Source organism: Solea solea, chromosome 15 (assembly GCF_958295425.1).
Source record: "Solea solea chromosome 15, fSolSol10.1, whole genome shotgun sequence".
NCBI lineage: Eukaryota > Metazoa > Chordata > Actinopteri > Pleuronectiformes > Soleidae > Solea > Solea solea.
In genome coordinates, this window is record NC_081148.1 from 23985280 (window position 1) to 24011329 (window position 26050).

The 26050-nt window shown below is 40.7% G+C and overlaps 1 protein-coding gene across 2 annotated transcripts in view; it reads left to right on the forward strand.

The window, feature by feature from the left end:
• The window catches only part of LOC131473864 (stromal membrane-associated protein 1-like), an 86720-nt gene that overhangs the window by 23496 nt on the left and 37174 nt on the right, over positions 1–26050 (forward strand). Inside the window, exon 5 of one of the 2 annotated variants that reach the window (XM_058651448.1) lies at positions 5990–6064. The exons of the other annotated variant lie outside the window; for it this stretch is intronic. Within the exon in view, the coding sequence (XP_058507431.1) occupies positions 5990–6064 (75 nt within the window). The remainder of the gene's footprint in view (positions 1–5989; positions 6065–26050) is intronic. 2 annotated transcript variants of the gene reach the window in all.

The following is a 26050-nucleotide window of genomic DNA, read 5'->3' on the forward strand; positions in this document are numbered from 1 at the left end:
CCTCCTCCTCCACCCTGCAGCCTCTTCTCTCTTTATCTTTATGATCAGCCCATCTGTGCCTGTTTAGTGCTCTGTCGACATCTTGGCCAGCATCAAAGTTGTAAGAGGAGGAAGTTTTCAAAAAAAAAAGGCAGGAAAGGGAGAAAAAAAACAACCCTTAAAGACATGAACAGAATAAGCAGGGGGATAGAGAATGTTCTGAATTCACATCTCAGCTTCACTCCTTTCACCACCACAGGCAACAAGAGCAGGCAGCTGTTTGATGCCTTAACAGCTGAGGAGGGAGTGAAAACGGATGGAAGTGATGATAGATGAAGAAAAAAAAGGGAGAAAACACATTTGTGTTCTGCCCTCAGAAACACACTGTCAGTGTTAGTTTCCACCCTACGGTGGTTTAGAGAGGGAGAGTGGAAGAGGAAGGTAGTGAGGGAGGGGAGAAAGAACATGGGATGATATTTGTGTCTCACTCTTAACACTTTGATGCTAAATGGCACTCAGGATATTTTGGAACCTGAACAATAGTGATTTTTTCAGTCTGATACTTATTTGCTGACAATTTATGGACAGAAGAATTAATAATAGTATTAATAACTAGGACCACTCATAGGACTCAAAGTCATAAAAGGGCCCTGTGAGAAATTCCATGTAGTTCTGTTTATGTTAAAGCCTTCAAAAAGTGGAATTTTAAAGTAGTTTCTCTGCCATTTTAACGTCAAATTTGTCGGAGCGTTGAGGCCACGCCTTTTGACTTTGAAAGCTTTTAATCATTAACTTGTCTAGAACATATGGTCCGAGTTTGGCTAGCTCTGGCTAGCTCACACGTGCTAGGACAAGTTCGTTCAAATGCATAGACTGGCTGACTTCTGGGTGGGCGGAGCTAAGTACATTAGAAATTTGTTTGGAATCATGAGAGCAAAATTCCCGAAAAATTCCTCAAGAAACTTTCATTAGTACATTCCCCAAACCACTTTCAGATTTCCATTTTCACCAGGTCTGATGCGGTCGCAAAAGTCTGTGTGTTTTGGGGCATGGGAAAGCCCTCAAAAACGCCGTTTATTTTCAGTTTCAATATGGTCCTCCGTATCTTGTGTGCTCAGACCTTTTCAAAACACTATAACACAATAAATCAAACAGACAAAAGTTAAGATAAAACACAGTAGATAGAGTTTAAAAATTAGTACCTGAGGTGATAGTAGGGGGGATGGTCATGGGCTCATGTAGGCTAGTCTGAATAAGTGAATTTTGAGTCGAGATTTGAAGGCAGGCAGGGACGTTATTGTTGAGATATGTTGTGGGGGTGTGTTCCAGAGTGGACAGACGGACAGGCTGTGGAGGAACAGCGAAGATGTGCAAGTGTGGAGGAGGTCGATTGCTCGATTAATCCAGAAAATAATCTACAGATAAATCAATAATGAAAATAATAATAAGTTGCAACCCCTAGTACTGGTAGAGCTCCAGACGATACGTAAAAAGCTTTAAGACGTCATATGTCGCAGAACCTGACGGACTGTGACCCGACAGTGCCTGATATGAAGTCATCACTACATAGGTGCTGTAAGCAGAATCTGGTGCCTGAGGTTTCCCTTTATCTCTCCGTCTTCTGTGCTTGCCTTGAGTTCCTTTCCAATTCCTCGACTGTTTCACTGGCCTGTGTTATTTAGAAGGTTTTATATCTTCCTGCCAAGATGGCACTCTTTTTGTTTGTTGAGTCTTCCAATGTAACCAGATCAGGACAATAGAGTCACGATTATTGATGTGTACAGTTAGGATACCTCTCTTCTTGGCATTTTTCAAAATAAGGCATTGGGGCGGAGTTAGCCTGAGCAGAGGGCCTTTAGTTACCCTTTAAATTAGACTAAATTTAACTTCTTTCCCAGCGGAACAATGAGGAAATTGCTGTGTGACATGTAAACAGGTATATCAATGCTAATATTGTCCTATTTTTTCAGTCCTTGGTCAATCCTTGGGCTACTGTTATGTAAAATTTGTCACTGTAGCTCCCCCTTGGCTCTCATTTTGAATGTAAATATACAGAATTTCCTTTAGGATTTCACATCAGACATTCAGCGCGAGGAAACACAGATGTGCGACAGAAAGAAAATCCCACTTCTAAAGCCTCAGCGCGGCTGAGAATCAACGTCAACACCAACTCTTATGTTCAGCCAGGTTGGGATCTAGTGACTGCAGATGGAACGGAGTGTTGTCGTCCTGTTTCCCGATTATTCCGACTGTGTTTTTGTCAGATGAGTCAATATGTTGTGCGCCGCGTTGTGTCGAAGGCAGTAAGTAAGTGAGGATGGAGCACTCCTGTGGGAGGCAGTTGAAGGCAGGCGGCGAGAAGAAGAAGAAGGAGAAGAAGCCAGATGGCAAAGAATAAACAAGGCACAGATAAAGGCAAGGCCGAGGTGGTGTTAATGTTGTTTGGCTGAATCTCTGTAAACTTGACGTGTCTAATTATTTTAGCAGATCTGAGGTAAGACGGCAGCTGATGGGGAAATTATGTCGCGGAGGGAATTTGTGTGAGTGTTGAAGACGGATTGAAAATGGCAGTAATTATTTAGGATAAAAAAACCCGTTGCTGTCTGCTTTCATGATCGATTCTGTGTGCACCAAGCTGTAAAGAGTGCAAAGGCAGCCTTTTTTTTCTTCTCTTTACCGTGGAGAGGAATATTTTAAACAGAAATGCCAATCAATATTTCCTGGGAATATTCCCCCCCCCTGTGGCTCGGCTTGTTGAACTGGAGTGGACGTCTTATAAGTAGTGTGTTAGGGGGAAACAAGCAGTATCCATGGTAACAGTTGCACGTCAGGGGACAAGGTGGTGAATTCAGTTTCGGCTCGGGGTCAGATTCTGACACGACAAAATCAGAATGCCCGTCACGTTCCGGTTTGGTCAGCATGAACTCTCAGGACAGGGAAAACAAGCTGCTGTGCACGTCCTTGCATTGTCTGGTGACAAAGTCTGAGATTTACTGATGGATTTGTTGACGAGGAAGCAGCCTTACTGATGATTTGCGAGTATATTAACCCCTCTGTTACCATCCATCCAAGAGGGTAGAAGAAGTCATTTGTCATTTTAGTTCATTCAAGTCTGTGTAAGTCTGTGTTTAATTTACCCCAATGACAAAAAATACCCTCTTTGGACCTAAAGTAGATGGTGAAATGTGGTGCTGCCTGAGCTGTGCACGCCCCCTGCTGGACCCCTACACCAGTGGTCAGCAATTGGTGACCAGTGGGCCAAAACTGGGCCCGCCAGCATCAGTGTCTGGGCCCGGTTGATGATTTAACAAATCTGATCTTAAATTAGTTCACCAAAAAAATAAAATCAAATTTCGTATTATGTTCAGAGCTTTTTTTCTGAAAAAAAAATAAAAAAACATGAGCTGATTCATATAAGATTCTGTTGCTAGAAGTGACAGTTAACCTAAACTAAATGATTGGTTTGAAAAAATACAAATAAAAACACTGCTGTTCTCATGGACACAGCCAGGTTTGTGTTAGGCTCATAGAAGAAGAAGAAGCAGTAATTCTTAAAATTGAAATGACGCACAACAAATATATCACAAGTTCTTATCTCACACATAGATAACGTCCACATTATTGTTACTTTAGGACAGCAAACGTGTTTTTTTGTTTGTGACTGAAGACGTTTTAACGCACTTTGCCTGATGAAGATATGATGTTTTGGCCCTCTGTTACATTTACTTGCTGATCCATGATCTACAACGACAGCAGGAACACAACGAAAAAGCTATTTTAAACACAAGTGCTGGGTGTTTTTTGTCTGGGAACTGATGTTTTTAACCCATTTGTTTTCCTGCACCAAAGCCCATTGAGAAAATCAGCTGTTGATTTACTGCTGCCTCGTGTGGTAAGATAGTGTCACGTTGGTAAATCAGAATGAATTACTTTGAACAACAAAGCCACAAAATAAGACATTTGAACTGACTGATGGAGGCAGCAGTGTTTGACAAGCGCTGTTTGTGTGCCATGATTATTAAATCGCTGATTTTCTCTATGGACTTTGGTGTGAGTCTGTGAGTGAGTGACTTCCAAATCTTCTGTTCCCAGTCAGAAAATGTTGTCCAATGGTGAGAACATATTTATTAGATATCATTGAATTAAGCTGACGTGGATTCTTTTGCAGGAACCTTTGGTTAAATGGCTAAAATGTTGTTTTTTCAGCTTGTGTATGTTCCTGCAGTTCTGGCAGTGAGCGTCAGCGTCTTAAATACTGAATAATAGCAGACGCTATCAATGTTTGCTCTGGTTTGCATCATTCTAAATATTGAAGACATGCTCCGTTATTTATAATATCCTCAAGAGAAATAACCACCTCAGCATAGTAAACAGCCAAACACTAAGAGCAAATGAAGTGATTGCAAACAGACAGGGAGACAATAAGGCCTGGATATCAGGCTGAAGCTTAAACCTCCCTCTCCCTGTGTCTCTCTCTCTCTGTCTCTCTCTCTCGTTGGTATCCTGACAGTCATTAGCTGAAGCATCAGCACTGACTCATTTACATATAACGGAGCAAGACAGAGCCATTAACCTGAACACATTAACATCAACTCTCCATGCGCTAATAACGTCTGCACATTAAATCTGCATTGTGAGTGCATTAAAATCACATTAAGGAATGAGATGTAATTGTTTATAACCTGCTGTGAGCTATAGCAAGTCTTTCACCATTAAGCCTCGTGCGTCTGCTCCTATAGAAAGTTATAATGGACGTCAGATGGGGATTCAATGAAGAAATGTGGGGCATTTGTACTAGTTATGGCTGGATATCATGTTTTTTTGTGTCCGATACCGATATTTAAATCCTAACAATTTTCCAATATGCATGCCGGACAGAATTTGGCATTGTGTACTTCTCATTACCGTAACTCCTATAGACTCTTGGCAATATCCAGAAAATTCAAAAACGATGGACTGGCGATCTGTCAGGGTGTGACTCCGCCTTTCGCCCTATGTCAGCTGAGATTGGCACACCTGCCCCCCGCGACCCTCATGTGGAGGATAAAGCGGTAGAAGATGGATGGATGGATACTAGAAAAGCAGAGACATCAGAGCTTTGCGCCCATATATACTTCATGTCACTTCGGTAGCCTTCAGGACTTCAACGAGCGCCCAATGCCAGACAAGATTCCTATTCCTAAGATTCCGGTTGAATAATTGCCAGATATGGAAAGTTAAAGCTATCTTGGAAGAACCATTGACCATTTTTTGGACAATTCTACAGCCATAAAATCTCACCACTCGGCCATAACCACCATTTTAAAATTACAATGCTTCAACAGTGAAACAATTATTGTACTTCCAAAAACAAAATTAGTTCTGTTAAAAAAAATCAGATTTTACGTTTTTTCATTTTCCGATATATGAGCCAGAGATTTTGACCAATTTCCAGGGTTCCCACAGGTCCTTGAAATCCTTGAAAGTTTGTGAATTTGAAAAAGACATGCGTCATTGGAAATGTTTGAATTTTGTGCAATGTTACGTTGCCACCTACTGTTTCACGCCCTACATTGCTTGATGTACATGGACAAACGTGGTGTTGTGGACACTGTCCACTGTCTCTCTCTCTCTCCGACCGTTGACGTGAGATTTCGTGCAGAACAATGAGCGAGGAACGTTAAAAGCAAGAGGGAGCAAATGACGCAAATTCCGCGATCTCTGTCTCACCAAAGGCAAATGACAAAGACTGACTTTGACCCAAGATCCCAAGGACAATCACTTGTCCAGATGCAGAGCGTGCTGCAAATCAATAAAAGTGGACGCCATCATGGACGAAGACAAGCTCTTACAAGTTGTCCTCCCGTCTTAAGCTGCGTCGGTACAAAAGTCCTTGAATTTCATGTCAACTAAGGTGTGGGAACCTGAATATTGGACCAATAAGGAATATCCCAAATCTGTACTAGGGAAGAGTCAATATGATAATATCGATGTCACACACCATCTTCTCGTCTCTTCTTTTTCTTAACAGAAGGAGCCTGAGAGGAGAAAAGAGGATAAGAAGAAAGAGAAGGATGATAAAGGGGAGAGACACAGCAACGCGAAGGTACACACAAATTAAACCCAGTGGTTATTATACTTAATTTATGTCAACGTCTGTGACACGCAGGTGTTTCTGTGATGCGTGTCCTCCTTTCCTCAAAACAATCATCAGAGACCACAAGCGGTTAAAACACTGTGTATAAAAATGGACGTAATCTTCTTTCCTTGGAATTGGAATTGCTTTTTCATTACGGCTAAAAAAATAACAGATAGAGATTCACAGTAGGGGCTGAACAATTTATCGGAAATCGCAAAATCGTTATTTTCTCCAGGCTGAAGAAAACATCTTTATTTCTCACAGATCTGCACGAATATCACACAGTAATAGTAAAATAAGAACAATAACGTACAAATTACAGTTCCTTCTCATATCGCAATCGCAATTTAAGTCAGAATAATTGCAATGATTCCAAATCATTCAGCCCTAATTGACATATACAAATATATTAACTAAGGTAAGATATACTTATATAACATTTAAGAAAAGAATATAAATGATATACTGTACAGGGGGTGGGGGGTGGGAATCACAGGGAACCACCTCGCGATACATGGTCCACGATACCAATAATATCACGATACAACGATTCTGTGAAAATCAATGTATCGCGTTATATCGCGATATCTGTTTAACTGAAGAAAACAAAAACGCCATCGTGAAGAGTTAAAAGTGCAGGAGTTCTCTATTTATTCACAACATAGAGGTCAAAGGTCATAAAGTCTATGTACTGAACGTGGATGGAGCATCTCTTAACGTAGCTTTCTCCGCCATTATCCCACTGTAAACTCCCTTTTCTTCAGGTCCGCTAAGTTTCCCCTCATTCATTTGAGCAGCGCCACCGTGAGGAGGCCTGAAGTAGTGACGCCCGGCGAGTTACTTTAGAGCCCTTTCATGTTTGATTGTTTAATTAAAATATCTATATTTGCCCTGGCGTATCGGTTATCACCAAATCGATATTTTGACCCATCCCGCCTCTACACACCGGTGTGATTGACAGCTGGTCTTGTCCAATAGGAGCAGGTGATGCTTTGAACATTCAGGTCGGAAAATGACAGCATGACAACGGACAAATTCCGATTCTGGACGCCTTAAAAAACGGGATTTTCAGATTCTTGTGGTTGACGTCACGACTGACAGTAAAACACACATCACTGTTATTCAAATTCACTCTTTTTTTTTACATTTTATTATTATTTGGCCTTTTAGAAACAAGAAGGGAAGTAAATGAGGTAAAACAATGAGAAAACAGTCCTGTGAAACACTTATTTGTCTACACTGGTATTTAGTCCTGAGTGATGACACAGAGAAGCCCCCCCCTCCCTTTTGTGTGTGTGTGTGCTTCTGAATACATAATGTGTGACAACAGAGGGGCCAAGTCGCTCCACCGCTGGTGCAGCAGGAGCCAAATCCTCGAGGGAAACTCCTCATAAACATTCATGTTGTTCACAGATGCTTTAGTCTTGCTCCGTGTTGCGGCGCGGGGGAGCATTCCTCATTCATGTGCTGGGACGTAAACACAGCGAGCGGTCCTTAAAAACTAAAATACCATCCGTAAAAGTTAAAGTGTGGGTTTGGGTGGGGGGGAGAAAGTGTGACTTAAACTTCTGGCTGCTTTGAACAAGTTTCCCACATGTCATTAACAGTTGTTATCTCCCACACTTTGCGCTCTTGCTGCACACACTGTGCCATGTTTTGAGGCGTACAGACGCTCGCTCTCGCTCCCTCTGTGCCTCCGAGTGTTCGCTGCTGAAAATGTGGACGGACTGTTATCGCTCTGTGCAGCAGAGAGCGATGGCCTCACGTCACGGAAGAGGCAACTCACAGCGTAGCGTTAGGATTCAGATAAATTAAAGACTAAATTACGGCAATCAGCCAATTCTGACTCTGTGCAGTGACTAATGCAGTTGTGAGTAGACGTTGAGTGCGCTATGTGTCTTCTAATTATTATTATTTTATTATTGTAGATAAGCGGAGGAACAAGAAGAAAAGACGACTGATACAGTATATGTGTATGTAATACATGAAATAAACTGTTTTACTCACTCACTCACTCATCTTCATCCTGCCGATCCCAGCTGACATAGGGGACACCCTGGACAGGTGTGGCAGTCCATCACAGGGACACATAGAGACAAACAACCATTCATTACTTATTTATCTCGAGCTACAACTCAACTTATGTGAAATCCGATGTAGAGACGTGCCGGACTTCAGTCTTCCACTGGTGTGAGAGCGTAACGTTTGGATTTTAACACCGAACTGAGTGGATTAGGACACGAAGACAACCTTAAGTAAATGATTACTCCTTAAGGCCCTGGTACATCTCCCAAGCCTTGATTGATATCAAAATCGATATCTGATAAATCATTGCAGCACCATGTGAGCGTCCATGTGTGTGTGGAAGAAGGAATGAAAGTACGTGTTTCTAGGTCATGGCTAGTAAATTGAGTGTTCAGTATTTCCATGGCCTCGGAAGCAGTGAGGGAATAAAGCAGCTCAAAGTGGTCTGGATTCTCATGTATGTACAGAGTGTGTATGTATGTGTGTGTGTGTGTGTGCAGATGTTCCACAGGGAGCAGAAATGTAGGCTATGGCTGACTCTATCGACTGAGGGTGAAGCGTAACCACACAAGCGAAAACATTTATTACCCAACCTCCATCTGCTCACAAATATTTAAAGTTATCTTTATTTGCTCTCTGCTGTCACTTTTTCCCAAAAATTAGGCACAATCACTCAATCAAAGACTTAATTTAGATAGAATTTTTTATATAGTTGATGATAGTTTGATAGTTGTTTTTAAGTTTTACCTCAGACTAAGACAATAATCCGGTTTTCTTAATGTCATGTAAACACGTTTGTCCGACTAAAATTAAGCTAGTCTTCTTTGGACTAACACACCTGGATAATGCGATTCATAGTCTGATTACTCCTGCACGTATGCTTAGTCTGACTAACATACCTGGATAATGTGATTCATAGTCTGATTACTCCTGCACATATACGCTTAGTCTGACTAACATACCTGGATAATGCAATTCCTAATCAGATTACTCCTGCACATATACACTTAGTCTGACTAACATATACCTGGATAATTCTATTCATAGTCTGATTACTCCTGCACGTATGCTTAGTCTGACTAACATACCTGGATAATACGATTAATAGTCTGATTACTCCTGCATGTATACGCTTAGTCGGACTAACATACCTGGATAATGCGATTTGTGGTCTGATTACTCCTGCACTTATACGCTTAGTCTGACTAACATACCTGGATAATACGATTAATAGTCTGATTACTCCTGCATGTATACGCTTAGTCTGACTAACATACCTGGATAATACGATTAATAGTCTGATTACTCCTGCATGTATACGCTTAGTCTGACTAACATACCTGGATAATACGATTAATAGTCTGATTACTCATGCATGTATACGCTTAGTCGGACTAACATACCTGGATAATACGATTCATAGTCTGATTACTCCTGCATGTATACGCGTATGTTAGTCCGACTAAACATATATGGGTTTTTTTCCCCGACTCAATTGGAACGCAGTCATTACTCCCATTTCCGACTTGCGATGTCAACGGAATGCACCATACGACCACAAAAACCACATGATGTTTATTTTTAAAGCAGTTATTCACTCATAAAAAGACATATGTATGTGTGCTATAGTCCATTCCTGACAACTCACCCACCTAAATGTGACACACTGGACCTTTAAGTGACGTCCCTGCAGACCGCGGGTTTGCGTGAGTGTCCACCGCAGTCAAAGACCAGTGAAGATCAGGCAAATTAGCCAGAGGCCTCTGCTAACACACAACAATATTACTTTACTTTCATTACACTGCAGTGTCTGTGGTTAAAGTCACACACACACACACACATTGTATAGGTGATATTTTGCAAACAAAAAAAAGAAAGACAAACATAATTTGTTTAGTCAAATTTTGGTGTTTTGTTTTTCCTCAATTTAAAGCTTTGTATTGAGAAACTTTGCAAGGTTATACTCTGGATGTTTTTTTGCTTATTTTATAAAGCACTTATTTATTTAGGGTTTACAACTCATTCAATTCAGATAGATAGATAGATAGATAGATAGATAGATAGATAGATGGATAGATTTCTTCTTAGAACAAAATATGTTGACTTTACTGTCATAGAGGTGCACAGACACCAGTAAACATTCACATAGAAGCTGAAATCACAGCCCTTACCACAGCACGACACAGTGCATATATTTTGGAACTTTAGCTAAAGATAAAACAGAACACGCAGGTATGATATTAAACAATCCTTGACAACAGAGCTTATTTGACATTGTCAGTAATTCTCCAGGGCCAAAACCAAACCGACCGAGGGAGCGGTGGGAAATGAAAGATAATATTGGATGTATCCACAAAATAAAGAAGTTTATTGAGTCAGAAATTGTGTTACAGGTTTCCATCGGTGCAAAACAATTATTTAATTGTCTCTTAGTCCATTGTTCGAGAGTGGAGGTGTGGCTTTTCAATCATAAAATAGTTATCTTTTTCTTAGATACATAGGTTGGTAGGCAGGAAGGTAGGTAGGAGCTGGCTTAAGTAGGTAGGAAGGAAGGAAGGAAGGAGACACTATGGACACCTGGAGCTCTTATTAACCAAATATCCATGATGCCAATCAAAGTAGAAGCTAAATCAATCATCTTAACCACTCCGTTCAGCAGCACATGAGACATCACAGCCACCGCTGCTGACTGTGATATGCATCATGTACAGTACAGTATATACAGAGCGTGTGGAGGTAATTGCATCCTCAATGACTGTGAATAGTCCAAAGCCAGATTGTTGTTGTTGTTTTTCCTTTTCGTTCCTGTTAGAAATGCAATCTTTCCCAGCACTGATCTTCTTCCGCTGCGAGAACAAAGTCTCGTCGAGAGCAGCAGTTTCTCTCGCTCTGTAACCGACGACACGTGACTTCAAAGCCCACGCTAGACACGCGGGTTGACATTAGAAGGCGGCACAGCGTGTATGTTTGCAGACTGCTGTTCAAAGATTGGGATTCTATTCTAACGCCATAAACGTGAAGGTAAACTGCAAAACCACAGGAAATCAATGATGCACAGTAAATATTTTGAAACAGCCATTTGTCCTAAAAAGTACATTCTGTTCATCAAGAAAAACTACAGTGTTGACCATTATTAGACATAATAATCGAAAATAAATGATGTTCTGGGATCCTCAAACCTCAAAATAAGGATGTTTCAAAAGTCTTGTTTTTGTCCACAAACCAAAATGAGTCACTTTTAATGATTTGGATTTAATTTGGAGCAAAGAAACCAGAAAATATTCACATTTAAATCAAATTATAAAAAAAAAACCTACTCAAACTGATTAGTTGATCAAAATAGTTTTTAATCAATTAATAATTGATTTTTGTGACGTAATGAGGACATTCTGGTGTGCTTTTGTAAAGAGACAATCTTTTTTCTCTCACTATCAGCGTTCATTACCAGGAAAATGCTTTCTATCACTGCTATTATTCTAGTGTCTGTAAAAACACCTCCTTCTTGACTGTGGAGACGGTTCGTTTGAGTGTGTGTGTGTGTGTGTGTGTGTGTGAGCGTAAATTTTAGACAAGGAGACAAGGTTGAAACAGGGACGAGAGAAAGTGAGTGAGAAGTGACCACAAGGAGACAGAAAACATGGTTGTCAGCATGTTTTCTGCTGTACTGGAAGATTAAACGTCAGCATAAACGTATACACTAACAAGCCTATCGCGCTCTCTCTCTCTCTCTCTCTTACTCTCTCTCTCGCTCTCAAACACACACACACACACACATACACAAGAAATGCCCTCAAATATCTCCTTGACTCTGAGACTCATCGACAGCAGGAGCTGCTGATAAGAACGAGGAAACGCAGATGAAACATGCGCACACACACACACACATACTGGTTTCCATCACTTCAGAGGACATTGCATTGACTTACGTTCATTTGCTGGAGACTTAACCTCACCCTAACCCTAAAACCAGGTCTTAACCCTGAAAAGGCCCTTTACAGTTATGAGGCCCAGTCAAAATGTCCACAAAGAGTTTTTGGACCCAAAAAAAGACTTAAATACGAGTACACACAGGTTTGCGTAGCTACCTTGTAAGATTTGGGACAGCCTAAACCAGGGGTGTCCAAACTTGCCGCTAAATGTCCTCACTAAGACAGGTATGAATCAAAAATGTGTCCTCACTGGATATTAGACACACACAGCTGTGAGAGAGGGGACATGACACGTCTCGTATTCACAGTCAAGGTCAGACTGTGTGTTCGGTGGTGATGCATGTGTTTGGGATCAGGTGGTGCAGGGTTTCATACAACAGAGTCGGTGTAACACTTTAGACTCTGTCCACTGAGCTCAAAAAACAGATGTTAACAAGACTGCGACTTTTACAGCTGCGCTCGTCAACTCGGGTGGGGGTGGGGGTGGGGGGTAAATGTCATTTCTGCCCTTTCACTCAGCGGCGTTCTCTGCTCTCTGCCTCTCAAATTCAATCAGATCATCGCCGTCGTCATCGCCACATTTATCCTTTTTTACAACGGGCGAGGGCCGTCGTCGAGAGCAGGCAATTATCTTCAAGGTCGCTCGGCAACATTACCTGTAAATATAACGCGTGTCATTTTGGGTCATTTTCTCTGAGGTGAAGGACTCCAGTGACAGTGTCCATGTGTTGTCAGATAATCTGATGCAGCGTTTTTTCACAACACAGATTTACTGATTTTACACATGGTGGATTTTTTTAAAAGCCCAGATAAAAACAACAGTTTGAAACATGACAAAATCCAACTCCTCCCCCTCCAAAAATATCAGAAATTAAAAAAAGCTTGTCAAAACTTGCGATAACAATATCCACAATATTAAAACGACACAAAACTGAACAAGGTTTTGTAATTTATTTCATTTCCATCGTTCTCTAATGTGGCAGCAGCAGAAGAATTCAACATTTTACGAGGTTCGCTGAATGCACCTCTCTATTCTTTTGTTTTCATGCAGTCCTCCATACATACACACAAAAAAGCTTATTTAAATTAGCAATCGCAGTTGTCCATGTTATTATTTAGTTCATTTTAGATTTATTTTTCTGATTTTGCGGTCCATAGTTTTTGCATTTTCTAGATATCATTTTCTAGATATCTTAGCAGTTACTGGAATGGGAAGTACGCATGCCAAAAAGTAACAGAAGGGTTAAACACTGGACGTGTTGAGAATTACGACGCACCCTTTCGTACACATCAAGTGTGTCTTGTGATTGTTTTATTCACCTTTTTATGCACTTTAGGTCAGGACAGACAGACAAACCTCGTTTTTACGTTTTTTTTATTCCCATATCTGTCGAGCAGTGTTTCCCTTGCCAGGCTTCAAACTAAATATTCAACATTGCAAAAGCCACTTTCTGCAAAATTCATAGAAAAATTCATTAGATTATGTCAAATGTTAGATTATGTAGCTGCTTTTTACAGATGGACAATGTTTTCTCACCATAAAGAGAGGAATTATGCGTTTAAAAAGAACCATAATCACTTTTTTCATAATCACCGTTAACCCAGATTCAAAGTTGGCACTTTACACACCTGCCATAGGTGTGTGCAGTGCCGACTTTGACGTTGTTCGGATAACAAAGGCGAGACGTATCGGTAGAAACGCGACACGTATCGTTTGGAGCAGGGAGACGGTCAATAGAGAGAGAATTCACAAAGGAAATGTACTTTATCACAGACGTGATGCTGAGTCAGATGAAGCTCAAGATGCTGGTACTGTGTTAGTTTATATAATACAGAATATTGAACAAATCATACACTCACTCACTCACTGGTATCAGGATGGAGCAGACCAGGCTTTAATCAGCAGATATGTTTCATTTCCTTTCACTCTTCTCTTCATTTCCTTTCTTCTTCTTGTTCTTCAGAGAGATTTTTTCTTTTTTTCCCACATCAGCAGCACTTTGCTTTGCTCTGTTGTTAAAAGCGAAAACAAAAACCTGTGGATTTACCAGCAGCGACTAAACTCATTTTACAGATGAAGGTCTGTGGGAGGCTAAAAAAGAAGAGAAGAGAAGAAAAACGAAACTAACAAAATGGGTTTTTCAAAGCTGATTTTCTTTTTTTTTAATTTGTTGGATTTTAAGCTGCAGAGAAAACAACAACAACAATATCTACATTTGCTACAGCTGTTAACTTCTCACCAGTGTTGTCATGTAACAAAGTACAAAATTCAAATATCTGAGCAACTTTTACTCCACTATATTTCCTCTAAGGACAAGTGAATGACAAGGACAGGTGAGTGAACGATGAGGACAGGTGTATGATGAGGACAGGTGAGTGAATGACGAGGACAGGTGAATGAATGATGAGGACAGTTGAATGAATGATGAGGACAGTTGAATGAATGATGAGGACAGGTGAATGAATGACGAGGACAGGTGAATGAAGAGGACAGGTGTATGATGAGGACAGGTAAATGATGAATGACGAGGACTAAGGAACTTTTGCTTGCACTTAAGTTTGTTTTTTTTATCAAAACAATGGTACTTTTACTTGAGTAGAATATTTAAGTCCACCTCTGTTTAAGACTTTTAAGTAATATTATAAAAAGTGAGTTCAACTTCTACCAAAGTCATTTACTGTCAGATATTTACTCAAGTATCACCTTTAAGTTACTTTATACAAGACTGCTTCTCACACATAAACAGTAAATGATATGCGGTATGATGATATATGTGCACTATTCTAATTATAAACAGATTAAAGAAGAATTTCCGCATGTAAAATAACAGGACAAATGTGTCACTTTGCTAATTAAACAAGTTTTATTTCTCTTTGAATAGAAGCATATTTAGAGTACGTGTAACCACAACACTTACACAACTCTCCGCAAACACACAGCAAACAACCTAAGAAGAGACTTTTTTTCTCACTGTCGTGATGTTTCCTTCCACTCGTTTGTATTTGTCGGTCAGTGAAGCCACTTTAATGGCGTTTTGACCTTCACAATCCACTCAAATTCTCTCGTCTCTGGCTAAATAGATTCCCTTTCATGTTTTCAGCTAAAGGCCAGACAAGGTGATGGTGTCTGTTAAGTGACAGGAAAACCCTGCGATATGTTGGGCATTTAAATGAAAAAAATAATAAATGAAGTGGGAGCGCTGCTGACTCTCCTCCTCCCCATCCATTTCACATTAAATGGTAATAACATGTTCAGCAGCCGAGTCAGAGGTGGCTGTGTAATTAAAATGAGTTTTACAGAGACTTTTGTAAACATAGTCTATGTGCACATCACGTAGATTCTTCAACCCTTTCAGTAAAACAAAGGGATTAAAAAGATGAAATGGGGTTTTTATAGTAGCAGAAATATTAACAAGTATTCCAGTTTCATCTTTTTGAACTTCTATTATCTCACTGTTGTATCGCACCAAAGTCCCTACAAAAAAATCAGCACTTTTAGCTCAGGTGGACACATGAGCTGCTGGTCCACGGCTGCCTCGTGTGGTAGGTTTGTGTAATGTACTAATGGAGGTCAGCAGCTCCTGTTTGCTCTGGAGTAAAATCGCTGATCTTTGGTGCGAGAGAGTTCAGCTCAGTTTTTCCCACTGGCAGCCATGTTTTCAGTGGTCAGTACCTGATTCATCCACACTTAAAAAACCTAAACTATCCCTTAAAATGTGAATATTTTTCGGTTTCTTTGGATTTCTGTCAAAGAAAACTGAGAATGTATGGTTTATGGACACATTTTGTGGTTTGGGAAACACTGATTGACATTTTTCATCACTTTTTTAACATTTTAAGTGTCAATGAATCAGAGAAAATCACCAACAGATGAATCAACATTTAAAAAAAAGAACCTTAAGTGTTAAAAACAAACGAAGAAAAACCGAAGTATTAATTGGGCGAAAACTTTTACTTTAAGGTAAAAAAAAAACAACCGCACATTATTTATTATATCCTCACCTGCGCAGACATGAATGCAGAGAAAACGCAAGATAAAAAAGATGGTGGGAGTGCATCAGCGAATGTAAAGAGAAAAGAGAGAGGACACAGTGTTTCTCTCGCGCTCACACACCACGGAAACACACAGCGCTCTTAAGGCGAGCAGTGACTCCATTATCTCTGGAGTTGTTCCCACTCTCTCTCCTTCTCCTGAATTCATCTTCATCTATCCTTCATTTGTCCCTCCCTCTCCCTCTCTCTCTCTCTCTCTCTCTCTCTCTCTCTCTCTCTCTCTGCGTGACTGTCGCTCTCTCCATAAACACTAAATCACTGTCGTCCCGTTAGACCGCTGGCGTGTGTTGTCTTTTTCTCCTCAGCCCATGAATAAATTATCAAAGGGAACAAGACGCCGCTTTCCCTTCATGGGGGAAAAAACAGATAGAAATGGAGTGTGTGTGTACATACTGTATATATATATGTGTGTGTGTGTGTGTGTGTGTGTGTGTCCAGGTTTAACTAATGTTGTGGGGACCTAAACCTGTTATTATGGGGACTTCCTTGTGGGGACAAAAAGCAAGTCCCCACAATGTAAATTACTACATTTTAAGGTGAAGATATGTTTTAAGGTTAGGTTGAGTTTAGGGTTAGGCCAGTAGTAATTGTGGTTAAGTCTCCAGGAAATGAATGTAAGTCAATGCAATGTCCCCTCAAGTCATGAACATAATGTGTGTGTTTTTTATTCAGAGCAGGGATCCGGGGAGTGTGTTATCGCTAGGTGCTCTGCACATCTGGACAGACTGTGGCTCTCAAAGGTGCTGGAGATTGGATGTCACACACACACACATGTGCACGCATACACGCACGCACACACACGTGTGTGGTGTTTGTGCAGCAGCATTGGCTAAAGCATTATCTGTGGTCGATTGGAGTTGGTTTGAGTGGATGGTGTGTGAAGGGCGGCCAAAGGAGCAGCATTCTGTGACTAACAACGCGACACACACACACACATTTGCCACACACATAGAGAGTGATGATTTCTGAGGTCTAACAGTCAAGGGGATCGATAGTGTAGCCACAAGGAGGCCAATCAATACGCTGGATTTACACTGCTGGAGGAAGAGAGTCAGGCCTGAATCACAAGAATGCTCTCTCTCTCTCTCCCTCTCTCTCCCTCTCTCTCTCTCTCCCTCTCCCTCTCTCCCTCCCTGACACACACACACACGTGTGTAGCTATCCTTTTCAGGACTCTGCATTGACTCCCATTCATTTAAAGGACTAAACAAAGCTTTTTTCCCCAACCTTTACCATAACCAGTTAATGCTTAACCCTATAACCACAATTTAAATCTTAACCCGTTTCTTTAGAAATGAGGTTCTGCCTCACGAGGACTCCATGAGGCGACACTAAAAGAGACAAATCCAAGAATACACACATACATTAACATTGTACAGCACGTAGTGAGGACACTCATAGACATAATGCATTCCCTAGCCCCTTCCCCTTATCTTAACCGTCACAACTAAGTGTAAAACTAACCCTAAAACCAGGTCTCAACCCTGAAAAAGTCCCTTAACCGGCTTCTCTGGCTCCTACAGACATGTACGTACACACACACACACACACACACACCGTAACCATGACAGGTTAATGACTAATCCTAACCTTAACTTAACCATAATTCAAGTCTTAAACCTTAACCAGTTCCTCAGCTTCTTAAATGTGAATATTTTCTGGTTTCTTTGCTCTATTTAACGAATAAATCATTAAAACTTAATCATTTCTGTTTGGGGACAACAAAACAAGACAGTGGAGAACATCATTATTCACAGGTTTGTTGAAAAGTGCTGATCAGTGTTTTTCATTTTCTGACATTTTATGGCCCAAAGGACGACTTAATTATGAAAATAAGCGTTAGTTGCAGCCACAGTGTTTCACACACACACACACAGAGCCGTGACGCGGTGGAGCTTACACAGTAGATGTCACTGAGTCGTTATTTCCCAGCTCACCTCTGCAAACAGAGTGATCCATGTCCGCCGAGAAGGTTGGCATTTACGGAGCGCGAGGCTTTGCAAAACACATCATACGCCAGATTTATTGTCAGTCACAGATTTATGTGCAGGGTTAGGGTTGAAGGAGATGGTCCATAATAACCCAGTTATTTTTGACAGACATCGGTAAATATCGCCGGTGACAGACAGGTGAGCTAATCATCTCGTCGCCGCTCAGCGTCGGTATTATTATTGTTGTCAAATACAAAGTACATTTTTACTCGCCTGACAGTCTGGAGTGTTGTTTTCTTTTGTTTCATTAGGCTGTCGCAGCCTGGAGCGGAAACAATGTTTTTTTTTTAGATTTCTTTTTCTTTTCATTTATTTTTTAATCGATTTTAGCCTTTATTAGACAGGAAAGAGTAATGTGAGAGGGGGGAAGGAAGGGGAAGGAGACACACAGCAAATGACTAAAGGCAAACGTTGCTATGTAAAACTAATATTTGTTCAAATAACTGATATGGGGCGTTATGTCGGTTGCAACTTGGAACAAGGCAACGTGATAATTACGTAAAACTGAATCATTATAATAGTGTTTTTATTTTCAGTGTCTATATCGCCGAGCAAATAACACACAAGGGTCCGTGTACTTGATGGCCAACGGATTTTTGGTTTAAAAATTACCATTTAGAAATCGGGACAATCATTGAAAAGGGAAGAAGGCAGAATGATCAGTTGTCTGGATGTGCAAATAAACAGAAATTGGGAAACATAACAACTGTGGAAAATTGTTTTTTGCATAGTTGCATAGCTTATTTTGTTGCGAGCCGGAAACTATCATTATGAGGCTGTTGTTGCACAGTAACCCTGCAGTCTAAATATGGCTTTACACCAATTTACTGGTTTTAGAGCAGAAAACAGACTGAATGGGGAAAAAAAGGTCATGTGCTGAGCTTCAAAAAGTTAAGTTGCATGCAGCAGAAGTCCAACTGCAGCTCACTTAACCACTTGATGACGATCAATGTGACACAAGACGGTTTACTCCAGAAGAAGTTACAGCAGATAGACGTTATCTTTCTCCAGTAATGCTGTCAATCAAATACTGGCTCCGCCCTTCAGACAATTGCTCCAATCATCACGCAGGAGCCCACTGCCAACTGCTTTCTTTCACTCAGAGAGAGGCCGAGCTTGTGTGGAAGTGACGTCATGTTGGCAGGAAAAGCCTCTGAAGATTATTCTTTTTTTTTTCACAGAACCTGAATATATCTGATCTTTCTTTACGATACCCCTGGGTGATTTTCACGAGTATGAGAGAACAGCCACAGTATTTACGACATCAACTTTCTGAAAAAAACTTTCCCTCGTCTCCCACTCTGGAGGACGCTTAGACGCTGCAATAAAAGTGTTGTTTGAATAAACAAGATATTTAAGTTAATTAGCAGTGGAGTCTGTAACGACACTGAAGTTGGCCTCCAGATTCGCAGCTTCCTGATCGGCCGTTAAGGGCAAACTCCGGGGAAACTTAACTTATAACGACTGTGCCCCTAACTTTGTCAGAGAGAATAAAGGTTTTATAAATGTCTCAAACTTTTTAGGCTAAGTACCACCTGAGGAAAATACTGACAATGACAGAGGATGAATCGACAGCACCAGTTTATAAAAGGTTTATAAAAAGGGGGAGGAGTCTGATTGCACTGATTGTATAAGACAGAGACAAAAGAGTGAGTCAGTGTGTTTACATGCATGTTAAAGTCAGATTTTAGTTAGACGAAGAGACTAATTTGGTTTTCTTAATGTCATGTAAACATGTTAGTCTGACTATTATCGAGCTAGTCTTAGTCAGACTAACCTACCTGGATAATGTGATTCATAGTCCGATTACTACATTAGTAGGACTGGAGTTGGACTTCTGAAAACAATGTGATATATTTTGTTTAACAGTGCACTTAAATTAGCGGAAACAATTTTCCAAAACCTTTATAAACCACAGAAATCCATATTTCCATTTCAGATAAGTTTTTTTAATTTTTTTTTTACTTTGCCGTCTTTTATTGCCGTGATCTGCTGTAACTTCTTCTGGAATAAACCCTCTTGTGTCACATTGATTGTCATCAGCGATGCTGGTGAAAACACTGATTCCCATGATATCATCAAACTAGTTCTTCTTCTGTCAGGATATTGACTGAAACCCCCCCGAAAAAACCCTGAGGAGTGAGTTTAATATTTTAATGGTACCGTCATCGTTTTAAATCTATAACGCAGTCTGTTAAATTGAGGCTTGACTTTAAAATGATTATATTGTCAATCATATTGTGATATATTATCTGTTAGAAATATTTATTTATGTATTTTTTACCCTTAAATCTTTCAGCCCTACCTGCAGGCTGAATGTCACTCTCTATGAAAAACCACAGCCTAACAAGATTCTCTCTGCTCCTGTTTACCGACAAATTCATTCACTCCATAAAATACCACAGATTACCTCGTTACTCCTGTGTGTGTGTGTGTGCGTGCGTGCACTTGCACGTGTGTGGTGCCAGTTTTTTGATTTGATTATTCTTTCCCTCAACTGTGCCGTCACGCATCAGCTGTCAGACCAAAACCATGACCTTTTTGAAACACTCAAGTGTGTGTGTGTGTGTGTGAATATTTTAGGTAAACTCATGTTGTGGGGACCTAAATCTCACATTACGGGGACTTGTCTTCCATATGGGGACAAAAACCAAGTCCCTATAATGTAAATTATTACATTTTAAGGTAAAAACATCTTGTAAACCAGACTATCTGTGTTCTTGTATTTGTCATCTCTTTAGGTCCTTTTTGGGCTTAAACACTGGCATTGTCAGGACCAGTAGTCCTCATGGAGACCAAAACCTGGTCCCTAATGAGGCAGAACCTCATCTCTGAGAAGCTGGTTGAATTTTACGGCTCAGTTTGAATTGTGGTTATGGTTTATGGGATGGCGTGGTACCACTTTTTGGTGGAGATATCAGTTATACAGTCATTTTAAGCCTTTTAAACTATGAACACACATTTTCCCCCAAGTTATTTCAAAAACACAATTCTCCAAATATTCTTCTCCCATGAAGAAGAAATTTAAAAAAAAAAAACACCATAAAAAAGCTCTTGTTGATAGGATTTTGGATTATATTTATTTTGATTTATTTGATATTTGATCCAATGATTGACCAGTATCTGCTCATCCCTTGTTAGGTTAAGGTAAGGGTTAGGCATTAAGTGGTTATCGTTAAGGTTAGGGTCCAAATGAATGGAAGTCAATGCAGTTTCCTTAGAAGAATAGCTCTATAAACCTGTGTGTGTACCTGTCTTTTGCTCCAAACAGAAACACAATTTGAGGACATTTTAGCTTGTCCTCTCAATTTTGAAGCGCCCTATGAGGGTTTGGACTTGGTTTTACGGTTAAAGGTTAAGTTAAGGGTTATTGTCTGTGGTTATTTAGCATTTTCTAGTCTTAATGACTCGTCAAAGCTACTCTATTCACACATTTCCTTCCATACCCATTCACACACATTGGCCTGTCGACTAGCAGAGCCTGGAATTGAACCCGCAACCTTCCAATTAAAATACAACTGTATTATATCTAGGTCCTCAGTGAGGACGCAGTACAAGAACGTGTGTGTGTGTGTGTTTTCTGCTCTTGCTTCTCCACGACTGTCAGATGAATATAACTGTGTGGAAGAGACTCTTGCATGTGGCAGCTTTAGATCTTCTCTCTGTGACAAAGCCTTTTATATTGTCTGTGTGTGTGTGTCTGTCTGTGTGTGTACTTGTATTTATATCTTTGTGAGGTCCAAAATAACATACAAACCTATCTTTGTGGGGACATTGTTGTCTTAGCCCCACAACTTTAAAGGACTTTTACAGGGGTTAAGACCTGGTTTTAGGGTCAGGGTTAAGGTTAGGCACTTAGTCTTGATGGTTAAGGTAAGGGTAAGTGGATTATGTCAATGATGTGTCCTCACTAAGATAGAAAAACAAGCGTTTGTGTGCTTGTGTCTCAGTGCCACCAGCTGAGTGACCGATCACGCTCAACAGTGCAGAACTGCAGCAGTCGAGCTCACTTAACAGCCTCCGAGTTACCACACACACACACACACACACACACACACACACCATAGCGACGGGAGGGCTGCAGACTTAAAGATGTGAGCGTCTCAGTCTGTATCGATAATGCATTTTCAACGCACTCCTGCTCTCTCTCATGCCCACACACACACACACACACACTGTCTCCTGATGTCTCTCCACTTGTCTTCTCCTCTGTTCATCTCTTCCATTTCTGTCTTCATCATCAGTCACTGTGTCATCGCTCCGTCCCTCCCTTTAATTGACCCCCCTGTCATGCTCCACTCTTCTCCCCGTTGAACTCCCTTCCTCTTCGTCCTCCTCTTCCTCTTCCTCCTCCTCCGCTGCTGCTCCGTCTTTGGCATCATTTACCCATCAGGCAGTGGCAGTTTTATTATTCTCTTTTATAGTGTTAATAAGGCAGCTGTCATCGGCAGGAAGACAATCCACTCCCTGCAGCGCTGCTGCTGGTGCTGCTGCTGCTGCTGCTGCTGCTGCTGCTGCTGCTGCTGTTTCTGCGACTGCACTCCACCACTGCACTGCTGCTGTCACCTCTGCAGACACCACACCTATCAATACTCATCAAGTAACCCTGCTGTTTAACACTCTCCACTAATATAACGTGGCCTGCGTGTGTCTCGGGTCATTATTTTTGAATAAAGTGTGACACAAGAGGGACGACTGACATCACAAGGTTTTCTTTTTTAACTGTCACTCAGGAGCAGAACCTCAGTCATGTTGGATTCAAGTGCCTTTTTGAATCGTATTGTTTTTGATTTTGCAGCTTCTTAAATGTGAATATTTGCTGGTTTTCTTTACTCCATAGAACAAAAAACCTTTAAAACTTGTGGACAAAAGGAGACATTTGCAAATATCATTATTTTGGACAAACATATTGAGACATTATGTGACTTTGTATGTTTACTCCGCCATTTTGGCAGGCAAAGCTTCTTCATAAATGAACAGCACAAGTGCTGGTTTCAATAAATTTAATAGCAGATAAATAGTTGTTGGTTAATTTAGTAGAGTGTTTTCTAAGCTTCTTGAATGTGAGAATTTTCTGACATTTGCAATACATATACACATATAAGTATATGTGTATATATATGTATGTATGTATATATATATATATATATATATATATATTAAAGGAGATTATAACCAGCAAATGTACAAAAACCAGTAGCAATAGCAGTGAGCAGCTCTTATCTGCGTCTGGTACGCAATAGAGATCTGGTGCCTTCCTGAGTGGCAACCCAGCCTTTGATGTGTCTTGGGATTTGTACCAGCAACTCTCTGGCTTCCACTTAGCAGTGGTGCCATTATCACAGTAATTATTATCATTATAAACTGTAGGTGTGTCAGAAAATGTCTACAGAGCTGCAGACATTATGTGACTCAATGTGTTTACTCCGCCATGTTGGCAGGCAAAGCTTCTGCAACAATGAACAGCACCAGTGCTGGTTTCAAGAAATTAAAGTTTGCTGACGATTAAGTTAGTAATCATTGTTTAATTGATTAATTGTGGCAGCTCTGTATGTCACAAATAAGAAAAGTAAATACTTAAAATATAGAAATTGAATTAAAGCCTCAGAGTGAAACAGGAAAATAGCTGTATTTTCACATTTCATAACTGATCATCAACAGACTATTAATCTAATTACTGATTACTGAAGTGATTGAGCTTCTTAAATGTGAATATTTTCTAGTTTTCTTTGCTCCTTCTAACAAAGAAACCATTAAAACTGAATAATTTTAGTTAATGGACAAAAGGAGACATTTCAGAACATCATCATAAATCAATAATCAAGATTTTTCAACATTTAATGACATTTTATGGACTACTACTGCCAGTACTACACGACAGATGAATCAATTGTGAAAATAATCACTAGTTGCAGCCATGGTGTGTCTATAAAGGTAGAAATAAAGGCCTGTCTCTAACGCACGTCTCTGTATGGGTGTTATATAAAATTACTCTTGAGGTTAAAAATCTTATTGCCGCTGCTGCTGCTGCAGCAGTGTTTCTCCTGCTGTTAGAAACTTCCATTTCAGCTCCACTGTCTGCTGTTATCTCTCTCACACTGTCCTCAATCATCCACCCGTTTATAGCAATTCTCTCATTTGTCCTCTATTTCCTGTCCCCGGTGTGTTTGTCCTCTCTCTCTCTCTCTATATCTACTCCCCTCCCTCACTCTGTTTCTCGCGCTCTGCCCACTAACCAATTTGCAGCCTTCATCTCCCACTCGTCTTCATCCACAATATTTATTTTCCTCTTCTTCTTCATCTTTTTTTTTTTTTTTAAATATACTGTTGTCTGCGCTTTGTTTGTTTCCTCACCTCGCTGTGCGTCTCCTCTGGGGATAATACACTCATTTCATCTGCCTCTTGTTCGTGAGAAGGAGGACAGTGAGTGGAACGCCGTGTCACATGAGGAGGTTGAGTACAGTCTCAGTGGATCGTCACGCGTCTCTGTAAAGAGCTGGAGACGCAGGTGTGTGTGTTTATGTGTCTGGCTAAATTTTGTTGGTTCCAGGTCCCACAGAATGTGAATGGTGTCGCTTTTTTCAAGGCCTGCAACCAGCGCAGATTCACAGTGAAGCTGTTGATAGAATTTTTTTCTTACAATTGGAATTGTTTTGCATAGTTATTGAAGGTATTTTGCCTCTACTTGATAACATCCAGTGGAAATTGGCTTGAAATATGGAAATGGGAAAAGGGATGACAAGCAACAGCAGTCCTAAAATTGGGACATTGGGCCCGGTCACACAGTTGGTGTAGTGGTTAGCACTCTTACTCTTACTCTAGCAAGAAGACCTGGTTTCAGGATCTGGTCGGAACAAGGACCTTTCTGCATGGAGTATGCAAGAGTTTGCAGGCTCTCCAGTTTCCTCCCAAAGTTGGGGATTAGGCAAACTGGACATGGTTGTTTGTCTCTGGTAATCTGGCCAGGGTGTACCCTGCCCTTTGCCCTATGTCAGTGTCAGCTGAGATTGGCACCAGCGCCTCCTGCGACCCTCATGTGGACTACAAAGTGGTAGAAGACGAGACGAGCGAGTGACATTGGACCTTATTTAATGATCTATTGATCCAAATTGAATTAGGGCATGTCTAGCTCCACTTTTGAACGTGATGTGACGTAAAAAGCCACATTTTCATCAAGTGGAAGGGTTCAGTTTTCATTAGGAAAAGAACCAAAATAACCAGCCCCTACCGTGCCAATTTTTTGGCACCCTTCCCTTGGGCTACCAAAGAAAAAAGGCACAGTACTGTCTAGCTCCACCAATGACAGTCAGCTGATCGGGTGGCAGAAACTCGTCATTCCCTTCTAACCGGTGTTTCTTCAACGTCCACAGTCTATTCTCATACAAAGCTAATAGCATCAAACCGAGCAGGAATGGATGTCCTCCATTGTTGTCTGTTGTGTTGCGCTCGATATCGTTGTTGTCATCGATCATTTGTCGTTCACGCAGCGATAGGGTACAGCCCAAACCCCGGCTACCAAGTCAACATACTGTTCTCAGTTGAAACCCTACCCTAACCCAGGGCTACCGTTACCGTTCCAAGCTGCACCACATGTTACCAAACCGTACCGTACCATGATGGAAACACAGCAAAAGTAAGGTGCTAGGAGCAGAGGGGTTATATTTAGTGTCTCAATTATTCATAGCTGTGTGCTTTTTTTGGTGCGTAAGTGTTTTATGAACTTAACAGGTTGTCCAACTATCCCTTTTTCACACTGCGTGATCCGGTTGCACACATACATACAGTCTGTCAACAATAAGGTGGATGTTAAAAGAATCTCATGTCATGAGAATTATCCACTTGCAAATGACATGAATTTCAGTTCTTTGTAAGATTCGTTTGGCTACTATTTAAAAAAAAAAGGGTGTTCATCTTTAGTGTAACATGCTATGAGGACTTCAAATCAGTATCACATC